The following is a 17031-nucleotide window of genomic DNA, read 5'->3' as shown; positions in this document are numbered from 1 at the left end:
TGGGTCGACTCCCAATTAAATCGGGAGTATAACAATTAAATCGCGATTTTTTCCTTTTTGAAAAAGTCGCCAAAAAGTCGGGGGAATAAATCATTAGTTTAAAAAATCACATTTTTAGGATTAAATCATGATTTTTTGCAAACTTTTTCCACACTGGTATTATATTCCTTCATAATCTCTGACCAATAGAGAAGCTCTAATAGACCCATGCTATGATGCTATGGCCTATGGCCTAGCCCATAGCAACACAGAAGTAACTGTCGTTATAATCATCAGTGCTTCAGAATGTTAGCATCCAGTCATTTGAAGCCAGCCCTACATGGTCTAAGATAAGTTTGAGTGCAGATTCCATCGCACAAGTTTACCTTATGACTGTGACTTCCATTGCAAGCATTCTCATCCATGGAACGACCTTTATCATAGTACTAACATCTACAGCAGTGAGCTGTCACCTACAGCTATGCTGAAGCTTCCTTCCGCTGTGACTTAGCAACCCTTCTAGTTGTGGATGAGAGACAGTTCATGGGTCTTCCATAAGCCTACGGCCAGACCTCCTCATTGCTGCTAAGGTTTCTCTTTTCTACGATGCTTCACCTTGGCTAGCGTTAAGGGCACTTTTAGGACAGCGGATGGGAGCCTCTTCTTAGGTCTCCTTGATAGTGGCTAGATGCTCCCTTTTACTTCGGATTAAGGCCTCCCCTTTATTGCATATACATGCCTCCTATTGTAGTATATATGACTGCATCCTAGGGCAACATAGAGACCTCTTCAGACCGCGGTTAGAGCCTCATACATCAACGTATCTGTGCTCTCCATAAGTGCATATAAGATCATACATTGACTGCATTTAGGAGCCTTTTCTTGACAACTTTTAAGGTCTGTCTTCCACAGAGTTAGGTCTCCTCTATATAGTCATTCAACTGCGTTTAGAGGGCTATATTAGTCCTCCTATTTTCTGCAGCTAGGGCATAACAAGACCCTCCTTCCTTTGCATCTAGATGACTTCTCCTAGGACAGTGCGTAGGGTATTGAAGGACAGCGTCTTAGGGTCTCTTATAGACCTGTGTTCAGCCTCTCCTATCTGTGTTTCTGTGACTGCATTTGACTGTAAATTAGGGCAGAGTAGACACCCCTAGAAGACCCTTTCTCCTCCAAGTCTAGGGCTGCTCCCTGACTGTAATTAGGGCTCTCCATGGCAGCGTATAAGAAGCTATGTATAGGACTCCTCCATGACAACCTTAGGATCTAGGGCATCTCTTCTAGGGCAGTGTATAGCCTTTACTTCCATGTTTGTGATTTGATCTTCATTAGGACAACTTATTAGACTAGGGCACTCCCTCTAGATCTCTCTTTCATAAAACCAAAAACAGAATGAAGAGAGAGATCACAAGAGTGTGAGTGAGTCCAAATGACTTGAGGACCTTCTATTTATACTAAAACTTTGAGCACAGGAGGGGTTTATTTTGTTGCTGACCGACCTTGACGAATTGTCCCATAACACAAATAAATTCATATCTCCATGAATACTTATCGGAATCGGATGATCTTTAGATCAATCCTACACCTCTCGATGAGAGGGATCCAAGAAAAATATCAGTTTCCATTAATAAGATGATCCACATGGAGTTTGGTCCTTGTTTCCAATTTTAACACTCCCTCTCAACTAGGGAGAACTCCATTCGCTGATCCATCTGTTCTACTGTACTATCTCTGCCACCAGTGCCCTGCACTACTGAGTTCTGCTTTGCTGAGCTTTGTTGTGCTGAGCTCTGTTGTGTTGAGCTCTGCTATGTTGAACTCTGCTCTCCTATGCTAAGCTCTGCTCTCGTCTGCTGAGCTCTGCTCTTCTCTGCTCAGCTGAACTCTGTTGTGCTGAACCCTGAAGAAGAAGAATTGATCAAGAATGTCTCATACCATTCTCTACTGACCTGAAGTCAGTTTTATTGATCCTAGATCAATGTCACAAGAGAGTGTCTCAAACCACTCATACTGATCCGAGATCAATTTCATTGATCCCAGATCAATTGAGGTCTTCCTAGCATAGTGAGTACGGTAGATACAACGATCTATCCATTGATAGTACTACTATGGTCCCTTACCCCATTTCCCTGCTCATTGATTAGATGAGAGGTACTTCCCATGAATCCCAGAATGCATGGGTAGGATGCCTCGACAGGAGAACTAATCATCCTGTCCCTAAGTCGCCTAGGGGTATCACAGGGGAAGGCTGAGCCATTCACCCTGTACACAGCACACCATTAGGGGAGGCTAAGTTACCCTATGGTCGTGTGTTGCTCGAGTAAGTACTCCAAGCCCCCCAGAGCTCCCAGAGCCCAATGCATGCAACATCCAGGACCGTTATAAGAAGGTCTCTCAACGACTCCAAGTTGTTCGGGAAAGTCATAGATTTGACCTTTCCCCAGGGCTTTGACAAAATGTCTGTGACCTGTACATCAGTCTCAATGCGATGGAGCCTCCTCGCTCATTGATGTACCATATCCTAGATAAGGTAGTATCTGATGTCTATTTGCTCGAGCAATCATTGAATACGGGATTCCTCAACAATCGGATCCCCCCCTGATTGTCACAGAGGATCACGGTGGTATTCATCATGTGTACAAACAACTCATTGAAGAGATTCCACAACCAGGCAGCTTCATACGAGATCATACTTGTAGCTATGTATTCGGTCTCGACGGTCCTTATAGCGACCGACTTTTGCTTCCTACTCATCCATGATATTGAAGCAGAACCCAAGGAGAACCGACACTAAAAAGTGCTCTAGTGGTCCTTCATACTGCCTGTCGAGTCAGTGTTCGAATAATCATGCAACTTCATATTTCCGGAGTGTATTTCAATCCATGAGAGATTGTTCCTTGAAGATATCTCAGAAGATTTTTGGCACCAATCTAGTGAGGCTCAACTAAATATGAGCTCACCATGCTAACTGCAAAACATATATCTAGACGGAAGTTCACCAAGAACGTTAATTCAAATGAGTTTATGAAACTCAGAGGCATTTCCCAAATCTTGTACGGCATCACCACCACATAACTTCTAAAAATTAAGATCCTCGAGGTAGTCATGGGCTTGCAGTTTACCATTGCACATCCAGAATCGAACTCCCTCTTACTTCTGCAAGTGAGAGGGTCTGCACCTGTCAAAAATAGGTCTTCCTCAGAAGGTGTCGGTATGAGAGGTCTATCATCCATGTTGACACCTAATCATCAGGATTGGGTGAATAATTGAAATTGATGTAAATAAATAATAGAAAATATGAAGAGTCACCGGGAGATGAAATGAACAGTCTCTCCCTCATGTATATAATAAAGACCAACTTCAATGAATATCATGAATTGATTTGAGGAGTTACCTCCTAGTCTGACATGGTATCAGAGCCAACGCCATTTTTGGCTTCCAGCTCCGTTTTGTAACTCCCTTCTGCCATTTCTTTAGAAGTTTGTCTTGTATTTTTCTGCCAATTTTCCTGGTATATCCTCCCACGCTCCTCCACTTTCATGTTCTGTTGCGTTCTTTTCCCAGAATAATGCATTCAATCTGACATAGTCTAATAACGCTGCTCTCTAGCGCTTCCATACCATCAAGCCTACATGTGCTACCTTCTCTACTACGCTGCTCGATACCTACAAAATGCTCGGCCTTTCTGTGCTCTCCCCACCAATTGCGATACCTTGGCCCTTGGCATATGAATCCGCTCCAATATAACGCTTTGTTGATCGCTGCTCCATTGGTACGTTGATCGTTGTTGCATGGGATCACTGCTCCATTGGTACGCTGATCGTTGTTGCATGGGATCACAGTATTATTGATAACGCTGGTACACTGATCGCTCCTCACCATACTCCAGGTTAATACCGCGCTGCCTCTGTTGATCACTACACCCTCACGTGTAATACTGCTGGACAGTCATATGAACATTGTGGTTAATTCCATATGAATGTTTCTCTTGGTTAATGCCTTAATGTTGTAGTTAATACTCTCCCAATCGTTGTGCGCACTATGCTCTTCTATCCATAGTGGTTTGGAGCTCGATGCTTGGCACTTAGTCATTGACTTGGATTGTGACTTGTGGTTGAATGAATCATGTTGCATTGGCTGATAGCTCCAGGCCTAGTTTGAATACTCTCCCAATCCGTTGCATATGTTGAATGAACTCCATATCTGTTTCATACATTGAACGTTGGTCCAGAATATTACCATGCTATAGGTGTTTTTTAATATAACAGTGGTGTAATATTACACATACCACCAGTCCTCTGCTATGCGTTTGAATACCCACTGTGTTTCATTATAATACTATGTTTCAATATAGTACTGTCATACCAATGCCCCTTTGAATTGTAATTTTTTTGTTGTTGCAAAATTACCACCAGAAGTGCATTTCTTGCCAGCAGAGGTATTTTTACAGCACTCAGATTTTACAATGCATTCAATCACATCTATTGTGGGAGTAGTTCTCACTGGCAAGGAGAACTATCTCGAGTGGTCCCGGAAGATAAAACACACCCTCATTTTCAATGAGTAGTGGAAAGGAGTGTGTGTTGGAGACGGAGACAAAGAGCTAGAACAACCTACCTCAGACAAGGAGTTCGCCATTTGGGAAAATAAGAACAATGAAGCCTATGCTTTAATTGCAACCTCTGTAAGTGAAGAGGTGAGTCAACATATTTCGCCATTTTCAAATGCTTTCGAAGCCTTACAAAAACTGAAGGAACTCTATGGCTCACACTCTACACTTGAAGTTGTTCAACTCATGATTAAACTCTTCACTCTTGAATTACAAAACAATGATCCTCTTGCTCTTGCATCAAAAGTAAAATCTATAATGCATGATATCAAAGTCACTAATGTTGAACTGGATATTCCTCTGATAGCTTTTCTCAAGGCACTTTATCCTACTTACTCCAATTACCTTGAGTCATTGCAAGCAAATGGAAATCTCAAAGATATTACCTTTGACTCTCTTGTGAAAAAAATTGCTGAAAGAGAGAAAGTTTTTGGAAAGAAGACACCCTGAATCTTCTGAAGAGGTTGTGTGCCTTGCTCATAAAGAAAATAATCTTCCCCAAGACTCTTCCAGAGGAAGAGGTGGTCGAAGAGGAAGAGGAAGATATTTCAAAGGTAGGGGGGGTAGACACTCTCAAGGAGAAAAGTCAGATTTGCACTGCATACGCTACAAAAGAAATGGATCACATGATGCCTCCACATGCAAGTTACCTTGGGACAAAATTGAGCAGCAAAGAAACCAACCCAAAGGTAAAACTAATGACACAGACAAAGGTAAAGAACCTGAATCCGCTCATTATGTTGTGGCACATTGTAATATTGGCGTAAAATGAAGATCTATTTAATGCTTCACTTGCTTCTTGGAAAAATGATTGGTTTCTTGATTTAGGAGCAACTTGCCACACGACTCATAGAAAAGATTTTTTTTGAAGAATTTACTGACAATGTTGATGGAGCAATATACTTTGCAGATCAATCAAAATTCAAGCCATCAGGACTTGGCACAATCAGGCTTAAATTGCATAGTCTTCTAGACTTCCTTCTGCATCATGTTCTATATCTCCCACAGCTGAAGAGAAACTTGTTGTCCTTGGTCCACATCTGCCAGCAAGGTCACTCCATTCATATGTTTGATGGCAAGCTTGAGGTGAGAAAAGCATCTGACCACTCACTTGTCATGAGGGGGATAAAAGAAGAAAGGCTTCTCAAGCTGCAGGGTACCTCTGCTCGTGCACAACATTTCTCATACAATTCTCATTATGAAGAAGGTACACTTCCATTAAGTTTATTATGGCATGCTAGATTTGGACATTTGAACTATGATAGCCTCCGCTTGTTGAAGAAAAATGGTGTTACTGGTTTGCCTACAATTCCTAGGAAACTTAAGCAATGTGATGCTTGCATTCTAGGAAAGCATATCAAATAGCCTTTTCATGATTCACATTCAAGGGCACATAGAAAACTTGAACTCATTCATTTAGATTTATGGGGTCCAATGCCTGTTCCTTCTGCAAATGGAAATAAATATATGATGACATTTGTTGATGACTACACCAGAATGTGTTGGGTTTATTTATTGAAGAACAAATCTGATGCTTTTCAAACATTCAAGACTTTCATACATGGATTGAAAATGATGCAGAATCTCATATTGGCTCTATTCGCACTGATAATGGAAAAGAATATACTTCAAATGAATTTGAAAACTATCTTCGCCAACATGGAATCAAACATCAAATAATTGTGCCTTATAATCCCCAACAAAACGGTGTAGCTGAAAGAATGAATAGGACAATCTTAAATATGGTGCACTCCATGATGTTTTTCAAAAATGTAAAATTGATGTTTTGGGCTGATGCAGTTCTATGTGTTGTATATTTAAAGAACAGATGTCCATCTAATGCTATTAGAAACAAGACTCCCTATGAAATGTGGTATCGGCACATTCCTTTGGTAAAGCATCTCAAGGTCTTTGGTTCCACCTTTTATGCCTTGATACCAAAGGTACATAGAAACAAACTTGGTGCAAGAAGTCGTTAGTGTATCTTCCTGGGGTATTCAAACACCTCCAAAGCATATCGTCTCTACGATGAAGTCAATAAAAAGTTTGTTGTATCTAGAGATGTAATCTTTCTTGAAACATCCAAAACTGACAATGCTGTTGAGCGACAACTTGATCGCTTGGATAGATTCGCAAATGCAAAATCTTTTCAAGAATTTGATAATCAAATTCCACATCTTGAAGGGGGGATTCCTATACTAGATCAACCTGTGGAATCTTCTTCTGAAGCACTCTCTCCCCCGCATGAAAATCCAACAACGGATGATACTTTAAGTGATGTGATTGATAGAATTGGGAGACTCAATCTTGATTCAGTCCCAACTCAATCAATGGAGCAGCCTGGACCATCTGAGAAAGGTCCCCCAAAGTGGCTAACAAAGACACTTGAAAGTGTTCATCCTGATGAGGTTGGAAAGACAGGAACTAGAAATTCAAACCGACAAAATGGAGGTGATGTAGATGACTCTGATTCACCTGTTGATATGGATGTTTTTTATGATTGTGAATTGAATTTGTCTACAGATTTCAAACCAACTTCCTTCAAAGAAGCTGCTTCTCATGATGAATGGAAATAAGAGATGCAAAAGGAGTATGATGCCTTGATAAAGAATGGCACTTGGAAGTTGGTTGATCCTCCATTAGGAACCAAACCAATTGGTTGCAAGTGGGTCTACAAGAACAAGTATAAAGCTGATGGCTCACTTGTCAAGCACAAAGCCAGGCTTGTGGCAAAAGGTTTTGCACAGAAGGAAGGGGTCGATTATGAGGAGACTCTTGGTATTGAAGTAACTCAACATTTGAAGTCCATATTCATTTCTCAAAAGTACATTGGAGATCTGTTGAACAGGTTTGGCATGACAAAATGCAATCCTCTTACTACTCCAATGGAACAAAACTTAAAACTCACATCCATTGAAGGAAAAGAATTTGAGAATGCAACAAAGTATAGACATCTTGTAGGAAGTCTCAACTACCTAACTACTACCAGACCAAACATTTCGTTTGTTGTTGGAATCCTCTCCAAGTTTATGCAAAAGCCTTGTGAGGGACATTAGTCTACTGCAAAAAGAGTTATAAGGTACTTGAAGGGAACTCAAGACTTTGGAATCAAATATACACAGGTGGACGACTTCAACTTGGTTGGATACTCTGATTCAGACTTCGATGGAGACAAAGAAACTGGGGTATCTACTTCAGGTTATGCTATGACTCTTGGATCAGGAGTTGTCTCCTGGAGATCACACAAACAATCAGTTCCAGCAGATTCCACAACAGAAGCAGAATATGTGGCAATAGCTGAGGCAACAAAAGAAATTGTGTGGCCTAGGAAAACTCTTAAAGCTTTGCAGGTAAAACAAGTACAATCAACTCCACTCATGATTGACAATACCTTGGCAATAAAGTTGGCCAAGAACCCAAAGTTCCATGATCGAACGAAGCACGTCAATACTAAATATCATCTTATTCGACATCATGTTGAGGCCAAAACAATCCATCTCTGCCATTGTTCCACTAATGAGCAAATTGCAAACATCTTCACCAAAGCGCTTGGAAGAGAAAAGCTTGAAAGATTTAGAACGATGCTTGGACTCACCGACATCCCTTCAGATTAAGGGGGGGAATGTTGACACCTAATCATCAGGATTGGGTGAAGAACTGAAATTGATGTAAATAAATAATAGAAAATATGAAGAGTCAACGGTAGATGAAATGAACAATCTCTCCCTCATGTATATAATAAAGACCAACCTGAATGAATATCATGAACTGATTTGAGGAGTTACCTCCTGGTCTGAAAATCCACAACCTTCAAACAATGGTTTGGATCAACTTCACTCTTAGTGAATCTCAACTTCATCTGACAGCTATCAATCCTCTCATGTCAAACCCGGGGTGTTTTGCTTCAAGCCATAGAGGGCTTTCTTCCACCTGCACACATGAGATTCCCGATCATGAATCTTAAACCCCTTGGGTTGTTCCAAACCTGTGGACCTGCTACATGAGGGGAATGGTCCCCTTGTAAGATTTTCCTTTGGTGAATTCACGCATCCGAGTCACCATCTGACTCACATCAGGTAGAGCCCCATAAGTAGACCTCCGGTGCTATAGATGAGATCTGTCAATTGACATGGTCCCCAATGGACCACCCTGCAACTTGATACAAATTGCCAACCTTGAACTTAGAAATGGAAGCATCTTTGAAAATTCCAAACACGTACCTTTCCATCGATGAATTCCACCTTGTAACCTTTCACTTCCAATGCCGAAATGGATAGCACATTCTTTTGCAATCAGGTACATAAAAGAGAATTTGTAAATGAATAGAGTTACCCTCATTCAATTGAGGGGTAACATTCCCTACACCCTTTTCGGGATAGGTGGCATCGGCTCCAAGTATAATCCCACGATTGTATCCATTTATACCAAATTAGAGAGAATCCTTCTATTCGATGGAGTGCCTTGAAGCACTACAACCAATACGCCAGATTCCCAAAGAATATGGAGAGGGCCAATACAAGATAACACTTCTTTATCTTATCAGAAACAACATTTGATTCTTCATACCTGAGGTTCCTTGCTTTCTATGAAGAGTCGACTGTTTCCTTGATGACCTGCATTACGTGTCATGTCCCTAGAATGATTGTTATCATCACCAAGTGATGTGTCCCTGCCATTTGGACACTCCTTCACATAATGGCCAAACAATCCATTTACCTTTCTATCCAACCTTAGATCTAGACTTCCCAATGAAGTGATCTTTAGGTAGGCCATCATAAGCTTCTGCTGCACCATTCTTCTAATGTTCTTTGCTTCAATTTCACCCTTGGTGAATTTGAAGAGGGATGAGGAATCCATTGAACCTTTTGTCCTTTCTCAACTGTCTTCTGTGATTGCTCTTTCACTCTTGCTTGGGCATTGTCTTCACCTCAGCTTTAATACCATGTTAAGTTTAGGTATGTTCTATGCTTAGGGCAATTTATTTCAATTTTCACAGTTAGCTCAATATCCAGATTAGCAATCACATCAGCATTAAAGTAAACTGCATATAGAACATAAACATAAATCACAGAAGACAAGAGGACAAACCCCAATGTGGGGAAACCCTTGATCAATTCTTCTTATATGTTCTTCAATAGTTCAGCAGAGAGAGAGAGAGAGTACATATACATAAATCTGAGATTGTATGACAACAGCAGTAAGTCCATCATTCTGTTAATGATGACTAATCTAAGATGCAATCTTGAATTGCCATGACAGTCTTCAATCAATGATAGAACTTTAGTGTGTCCCTTGACAATGAAGAGCTGCTGATCTGATGAGGACACCTGTGGCTGTATTAATCTTCCTTCATAATCTCTGACCAATAGAGCAGCTCTAAGAGACCCATGCTATGATGCTATGGCCTATGGCCTAGCCCATAGAAACACAGAAGTAACTGTCGTTATAATCATCAGTGCTTCAAAATGTTAGCATCCAATCATTTGAAGCCAGCCCTACATGGTCTGAGATAAGTCTGAGTGCAGACTCCATCACACAAGTTTACCTTATGACTGTAGCTTCCACTGCAAGCATTCTCATACCTGGAAAAGCCTTTATCATAGTACTAACATCTACAGCAGTGAGCTGTCACCTACAGCTATGCTGAAGCTTCCTTCGGCTGTGACTTAGCAACCCTTCTACCTGTGGATGAGATACAGTTCATGGGTCTTCCATAAGCCTGCGGCCAGACCTTATTGCTGCTAAGGTTTCTCTTTTCTATGATAGCTTCACCTTGGCCAGTGTTAAGGGCACTTTCAGGTCAGCGGATAGGAGCTTCTTCTTAGGTCTCCTTGATAGTGGCTAGATGCTCCCTTTTATTTCGGATTAAGGACTCCCCTTTATTGCATATATGTGCCTCCTGTTGCAGCATATATGATTGCATCCTAGGGCACCATAGAGAGCTCTTGAGACTGCGGTTTAGAGCCTCATACATCAGCGGATATGTGGTCTCCATAAGTGCATATAAGATCATACATTGACTGTGTTTAGGAGCCTTTTCTTGATAGCTTTTAAGGTCTGTCTTCCATAGAGTTAGGTCTCCTCTATACAGTCATTCAACTGCGTTTAGAGGGCTGTATTAGTCCTCCTATTTTCTGCAGCTAGGGCATAACAAGACCCTCCTTCCTCTGCGTCTAGATGACTTCTCCTAGGACAGCGCTTAGGGCATTTAAGGACAGCGTCTTAGGGTCTCTTATAGACCTGCGTTCAGTCTCTCCTAGCTGTGTTTCCATGACTGCATTTGACTGTAAATTAGAGCAGAGTAGACACTCCTAAAAGCTCCTTTCTCCTCCAAGTCTAGGGCTGCTCCCTGACTGTAATTAGGGCTCTCCATGGCAGCATATAAGAAGCTGTGTATAGGACTCCTCCATGACAGTCTTAGGATCTAGGGCATCTCTTCTAAGGCAGTGTATAGCCTTTACTTCCATTGCTGTGATTTGATCTTCATTGAGACAACTTATTAGACTAGGGCACTCCCTCTGGATCTCTCTTCCATAAAACCCAAAAAAGAATGAAGAGAGAGATCACAAGAGTATGAGTGAGTCCAAATGACTTGAGGACCTCTTCTATTTATACTCAAACGTTGAGCACACGAGGGGTTTATTTGGTTGTTGGCCGACCATGACGAATTGTCCCATAACACAAATAAATTCATATCTCCATGAATACTTATCGGAATTAGATGATCTTTAGATCAATCCTACACCTCTCGATGAGAGGGATCCAAGAAAAATATCAGTTGTCATTAATAAGATGACCCACATGGAGTTTGGACCTAGTTGCCAATTTTAACGATACATGATAGGAAAAACACGAAACAAGTTATACAGCAACCAGTGAAGGTGAAACAATATTTCAGAAAAAAAATTTGGGATGAGATTGGAGAATTAATGTGATTAACCATGCAAAAAGAAGACTTTTCAGAGATCTCTCTTTTCTATTGGTTATTGCTCTGGGCATGAGATATCTATGGGGCAAATAAGTTGAAAATTATATATATATATATATATATATATATATATTCTAGATGCACTGTACTCTGGTAATAGAAGTATAAAATTTTGTTTTGAAGCTAGTAAAAGCAATGCGTTTGTAGTTTTCTAGTTAGTTGGTCTATATTTAAGTTGTGCAAAAGGTTGTGTTTCCTTCTGCAACCACTTGGAGGTGTGCTGGAGCCAATGAAGATGGAGTAAATGGTATGTGAATATTCAAGTTATGCTCCTTGTACTGTGCGAGATTTGGAAGGAAGAAATGAGTGGGATCAACTTCAATTTGGAAAAGCACAAAACATAGACAGAAGTCAGAAAATGAATGGTTGGCAAAACACGTAGACTTGTAAAGATGAAGAGTGGAACACATCATCTACTAGCATCTGTTCTTTTATACTTTTTTGGGAGAAAATCCCTTTTCCAAATACTTCCTTGGTTGTCTGCACTGGCTTCTTTAAAAAAGCATCTGACCAAAGTTTGTGCCTAAAATTTTGGTTTCTGTTACATTTGAATGTTCAATGATATTTGTGTGCGATTAATTGGTGGGGCGTTTATCTTTTAGCTTTCTTCTCTGATTTATGTTGATAGTGGAAGGTCATGTGGATTTAACTATGATGGTTTTCAATCATGCTAGAAGTGATAGTGGCAACTTATCATCTATTTGTGTTTGATAGGTATATTGCCGTCTTCTAAGAATGTACCAGCCAGAAAGAAAAGTGTTAGCTGAGCAAGCACTGGATATACTTATACCAGCATTAGCACGAAAACCTCCTTCGGAAGAGTATATGATACCTTCATGGATATGTTGTACGAAGAAAATCCTGGTTGAAGAGGGGCAGTCATTTGTTAATTTGATTCACATTTTCCGGCTTATTGTGCGACATTCACACCTATTTTACAGCTGGCGAGCTGAATTTGTGCCTCAGCTGGTAAATTCCCTGACACGCTTTGGACTATGTCAGAACAATTCTCTAGAGAATATATGTCTCTCTATAAAGGTTTCTGGGGTTGTTGTTGCATGGGAGAAACGACGTCAAGCAGAAGCAAAAGCAGCTTCAGATACAGGACATATTCAGCTTGTGAATACTGCATGTTCAACTCTAGCTGCTGCAGGTGATTTCATTAAAGGAGCAATAAAATCCAAGCAATTATCTAATGCTTTAAAATTCTCAGATGATTTGACCAAGAGAGTAAAAACTGAAACCGTCCTCCCTACTTTAGGTGTGATGTCTCCCAGTTGTACTTCAACACCAAATATGGGCTTACCAGTATCAGCTGCTGGACGTGCAGAGTTCAAACCAAATTCTGCAATGCAGGAAGTGATTATTAACTTTCTTATAAGGGTGAGAATCATTAAAGCATATAATGCAATTCTCTGTTCAGGCCATTATTAGGAAATATTATCGACGTAACCATTGCAAACACGAAATATTGGTAATACATTGTTTGGGGTTGTTCCCCTCTGGTTTTTGCAAGAATATTTTCGTTTTTGTTTCTCCATATATTGTTATGATTTGGTTTTAATTATCATGTCAATTTTCAAGAAATAATTCTGAATTATGTTACATTCTATATTGTGATGGATGCAATATTGGTATTTCTCTATAACAACAAAATGTACAACTGTGCACTGTGTATGCTGGTTATCCATCTCTCTAAAGGCACTCAAATTGAATAGTTAAGCTAGATTTCTATTCATTATAGGGTTGTTCCAATCTCCAAAATTTAAATTTCAAACTCAGGTAACATTGGTATTTCGAATTCAGCAAAGGAATAAACTTTGGTAATAATGGCAGTTCCAATCTCCCAAACATAGCAGGGTGGTTGTACTGTAAAGACTGCCTGTCCTGTTACATTTGTTTTGGCGGGGTTGGGCGTCATGGTGAGGGTGCTGCAATGGGAACTATTGTGATTGCCTCAGTTTTTGGTTGTTTATTTTTTTATAACTTTTGCCATTGGAGCATTTATTGATTCATAAATTTTCCCCTTGTAACATCCATTCCAAACTTCATTATTTGGACTGTACTAGCATATACTACTCTTTTGACAGCAATTTTATGATTCCAATAGTTGCTTTTGATCCACGGTCCATAATGTTGCCCGAGATTGCTCAGTGACAGTCTCCTCTAACAGACCCAACACAGGGTTACAATTTTTTATTTTACAGAGTGCTGCAGTTAGATTTATATTGAAGGACTGGGAAATAAATGTGCATATGGGTTAAATAATAAATGTTTTATCTGTCATATTTTGTATTCTCTAAGACTTGCATATCTTGTGATTAAAATGACACAAGATTTTCAAAATCTTTGATGGTGTTCCACCCGTAAAACTATCACTTTAGCAAAGTGTAGTTTAAAGCTTTTTGTTTTGTTTTGTTTTTGTTTTATCAGTTGTGCGAGTCCTGAAATGACTGCATGCTTAACCTTTGGCCTGAGAAACCGTGATCCAGGGGCATCTAAGCCTTCAAAATCACCATGGGGATCACCCCAGGCCTGGGCTACACCAGCCTTTAACATGGCTGGATTTTTGCCCACGGAGTTTCGAACCGGTGACCTTCACATCACGGAGTGCCCTAACAGTATACCCCATCAGCATCTACTCTACACCCTGTGGGCTTAATTTAAAGTTTTATTGTTTGAATGCCAATTTTTGTTTTAGATTTTCAAAGCACTGTGAAGTTCTATGTGGCAATAGGGGAATTAGTTTTCAGTATTATAGAGTATCAGTTATTCTTTACCAAAATTATTCTTAATATCCAAACACTACATTTTATATGGTGCAGGTTGCCTTGGTTATAGAACCCAAGGACAAAGAAATGTCTGCAATGCATAAACAGGCAATAGAGACACTATCACAGGCTTTGGAAGTTTGGCCAACAGCTAATGTAAAGTTTAAGTATTTGGAAGATTTACTTCGCAGTTCGCAGCCTTTAGGGAAAAGTAAAGATGTTTCAACAGGTCTTGCACAGGGCCTTGATGTTATGAATAAGGTGTTAGAAAAGCAGCCACGTCTCTTTATTCTAAACAATTTTCAGCGGATAACTCAAGTATGTAATCAAACAAATACTCTGCTTCACCATACTATGATTAAAACAATTAATTTTGACATGGTTTTTAGTTTTAGTTTGATGATCTCATTTCTCTATTTCTTTTGCAGTTACTGGAACCTTGTTTTGACAGCAAGGTGATGGAAATTGGGAAGTCATTATGTACATTGTTGAAGATGGTCTTTGATGCATTTCCATTAGATGCGGCACATACACCACATGATATTAGACTATTATATTCGAAGGTCGTGGAATTGATACAGAAACAACTTGCAGTGGTCAGTGCACCTCAGATTTCACATGACAATTGCTCAGTTAATTTGATGATAAGCTTTGCAGTTTCTGTTATAAAAACTCTGGCTGAGGGGCAACAGGGTTTTATAGACTCTTTTATGATGCCCTTGATTCATGTTCTTCAATTTCTCATGAGGGAGATCAGAATGCTTACTAGCTCTATTGCAAAACAGGTGTGTCTTATTTTTTTTCTTTTTTTCTCTTTTATCATTTATTATAAAGCTTTTTTTCATTCTTTCACTTGCCTAATGTGGTGCATTTCTTGATACAAAATTCTTTATTATGCTCTCTCCCTAATGAGACCAGATAACATTTCATCCTGGATAACATATATGATATCATGCAATTAACTATTAGTTTACATTGATATCCTGTGTCATTTTTAAGGATATCATATTGGCAGGTACTTATTTCTTGTACTATAGCTGCAATATGTGCATTTTTGTGCATATGAGGAGCATTCTGTAATCTGTTTTGAACTTTAAAATTTGCATATATAAAATCCTTTATGTGAAACTAGATTGTTCATTTGGTGTTTACTATATGTTGGTGACAATGACTGTAATTTTTAGGAAACACAACTAATGTGTACTGGTTTCTTAGTAAGATACATCCATTATACAGACCTGATGGATGATAACAGCACAAACATGGTGACTACTCTGCAAAGGGGATGCCTCTACATGGCTGACCTTTGAGAGTAACAATGATGCTACGAGGACAAGACTCATATTTGAAAATTCCTAGATCTAACAATCTCTGAAATCCTACTACAACCAGCTGAATCTACTTCTCCTAGATTGTAAATAACATTACAAACTTATTTCAGATTTATTCATGAAATATTGAAGCAAATCACTGAAGCAGCCTACACCAATTAAAGATGATTCTGAAACATAGAAACTAGGCAAGGAAATACAAACACATAGGACACAGTTATTTTTGGATAAAAAGTCCCCAGAAAAACGCAATGCGGAATAATCGGTGTAGCAGCTCTGAGGGTTCTATTATTATGCAAGAGAAAATCTGAGTACAATTCTAGGATGCTCAACTAGCAATCCGATACAGAAGGAATATTGAACAAAATACTGGTGAAATGATCTCACCTTGCATCTAGAGAAGCAGTGACTGATCCTATTGCTCTGGAGGCTCTGCGTCACCCTTTGCGTGGTCTCTGTGCAGAACTACGTCATGTTGGGCAATTTCTGCGTCATCCCTCTGTTGATTTGGGGTAGCATCGGATGTGCTCTAGCCACGAAATTTGGTGGAGAGGTTGGGACACATGAGATCTCCAATACCCAAAAAGAGTTTGGATAGATTCTAAACAAATCAGGAGATATTAAAATAATTAATATTTTTAATGAAGTCCCTAAGTCTAAACTTAGGGAAAATAAAATATTAATGTGTATTAATATGAATCTGTGTTAGAGTGGTCCAAAAGACATGGATCAAGCCAGATCTAATCTTAACCGTTGATTAGGGACTTAATCTCGGCCGTTGAGATGTCAACAGGAAAAGCATAAGAGGAGGCTTGAGGGTCACTTGGAGAATACAACAGAGTGATCAGTGATTCTATTCTCTAGAGCTGGGTTTGCTAAGAGAGATAGGATCAATGATTGGGAGAGCAACTGAGGGGCATTGAGTATAGAGAGACAGAGAGGCAGAGATAGTATTGGGAGAGCAGCAAGAGAGGGAGACGTAGGAGCAGCCAGTGCTCACGGAGGGCCAGGCAGAGGCAGCTAAGTGTTGCACAGAGCACCAGAGAGGCCACATAGCTGATGCAAAGGCTCAGAGAGTTTACACAGCACCTCTTGGGGTTGACGCAGGCCAAGCTAGGCTGATGCAGGGCTAGCGCTGGGCTAGGAGAGGCTGATGCGGTCCAATTGGGCAGACACTGGGGTTTCTGGGGCAGATTAGTGCTGAGTAGCTGCCAGAAGGATTATCTAGGGTTTCAGCTAGTAGATTTGTCAAAAATTGAGAGGTATTACTGCCAAGGAAATTATCTGTTGGGTAGGCCAGTTTTGTCAACCAGATTGTACTCTGATATTGCTTAATAAGAAAACCGTCAAATA

General features: G+C 40.0%; 1 protein-coding gene across 1 annotated transcript in view; it reads left to right on the top strand.

The window, feature by feature from the left end:
* The window catches only part of LOC149178661 (uncharacterized), a 197433-nt gene that overhangs the window by 63700 nt on the left and 116702 nt on the right, over window positions 1–17031 (top strand). Inside the window, exons 13-15 of the mRNA XM_089422190.1 lie at window positions 12291–12959; window positions 14402–14665; window positions 14776–15132. Of these exons, the coding sequence (XP_089278316.1) occupies window positions 12291–12959; window positions 14402–14665; window positions 14776–15132 (1290 nt within the window). The remainder of the gene's footprint in view (window positions 1–12290; window positions 12960–14401; window positions 14666–14775; window positions 15133–17031) is intronic.

This window comes from Pinus tabuliformis, chromosome 4_1, assembly GCF_031772625.1.
Source record: "Pinus tabuliformis cultivar Carrire ecotype Pingquan chromosome 4_1, CPIR1, whole genome shotgun sequence".
NCBI classification, from domain to species: Eukaryota; Viridiplantae; Streptophyta; class Pinopsida; order Pinales; family Pinaceae; genus Pinus; species Pinus tabuliformis.
The sequence above is the reverse complement of the archived record's forward strand: the minus strand, read 5'-3'. Positions and strand labels throughout refer to the sequence as shown.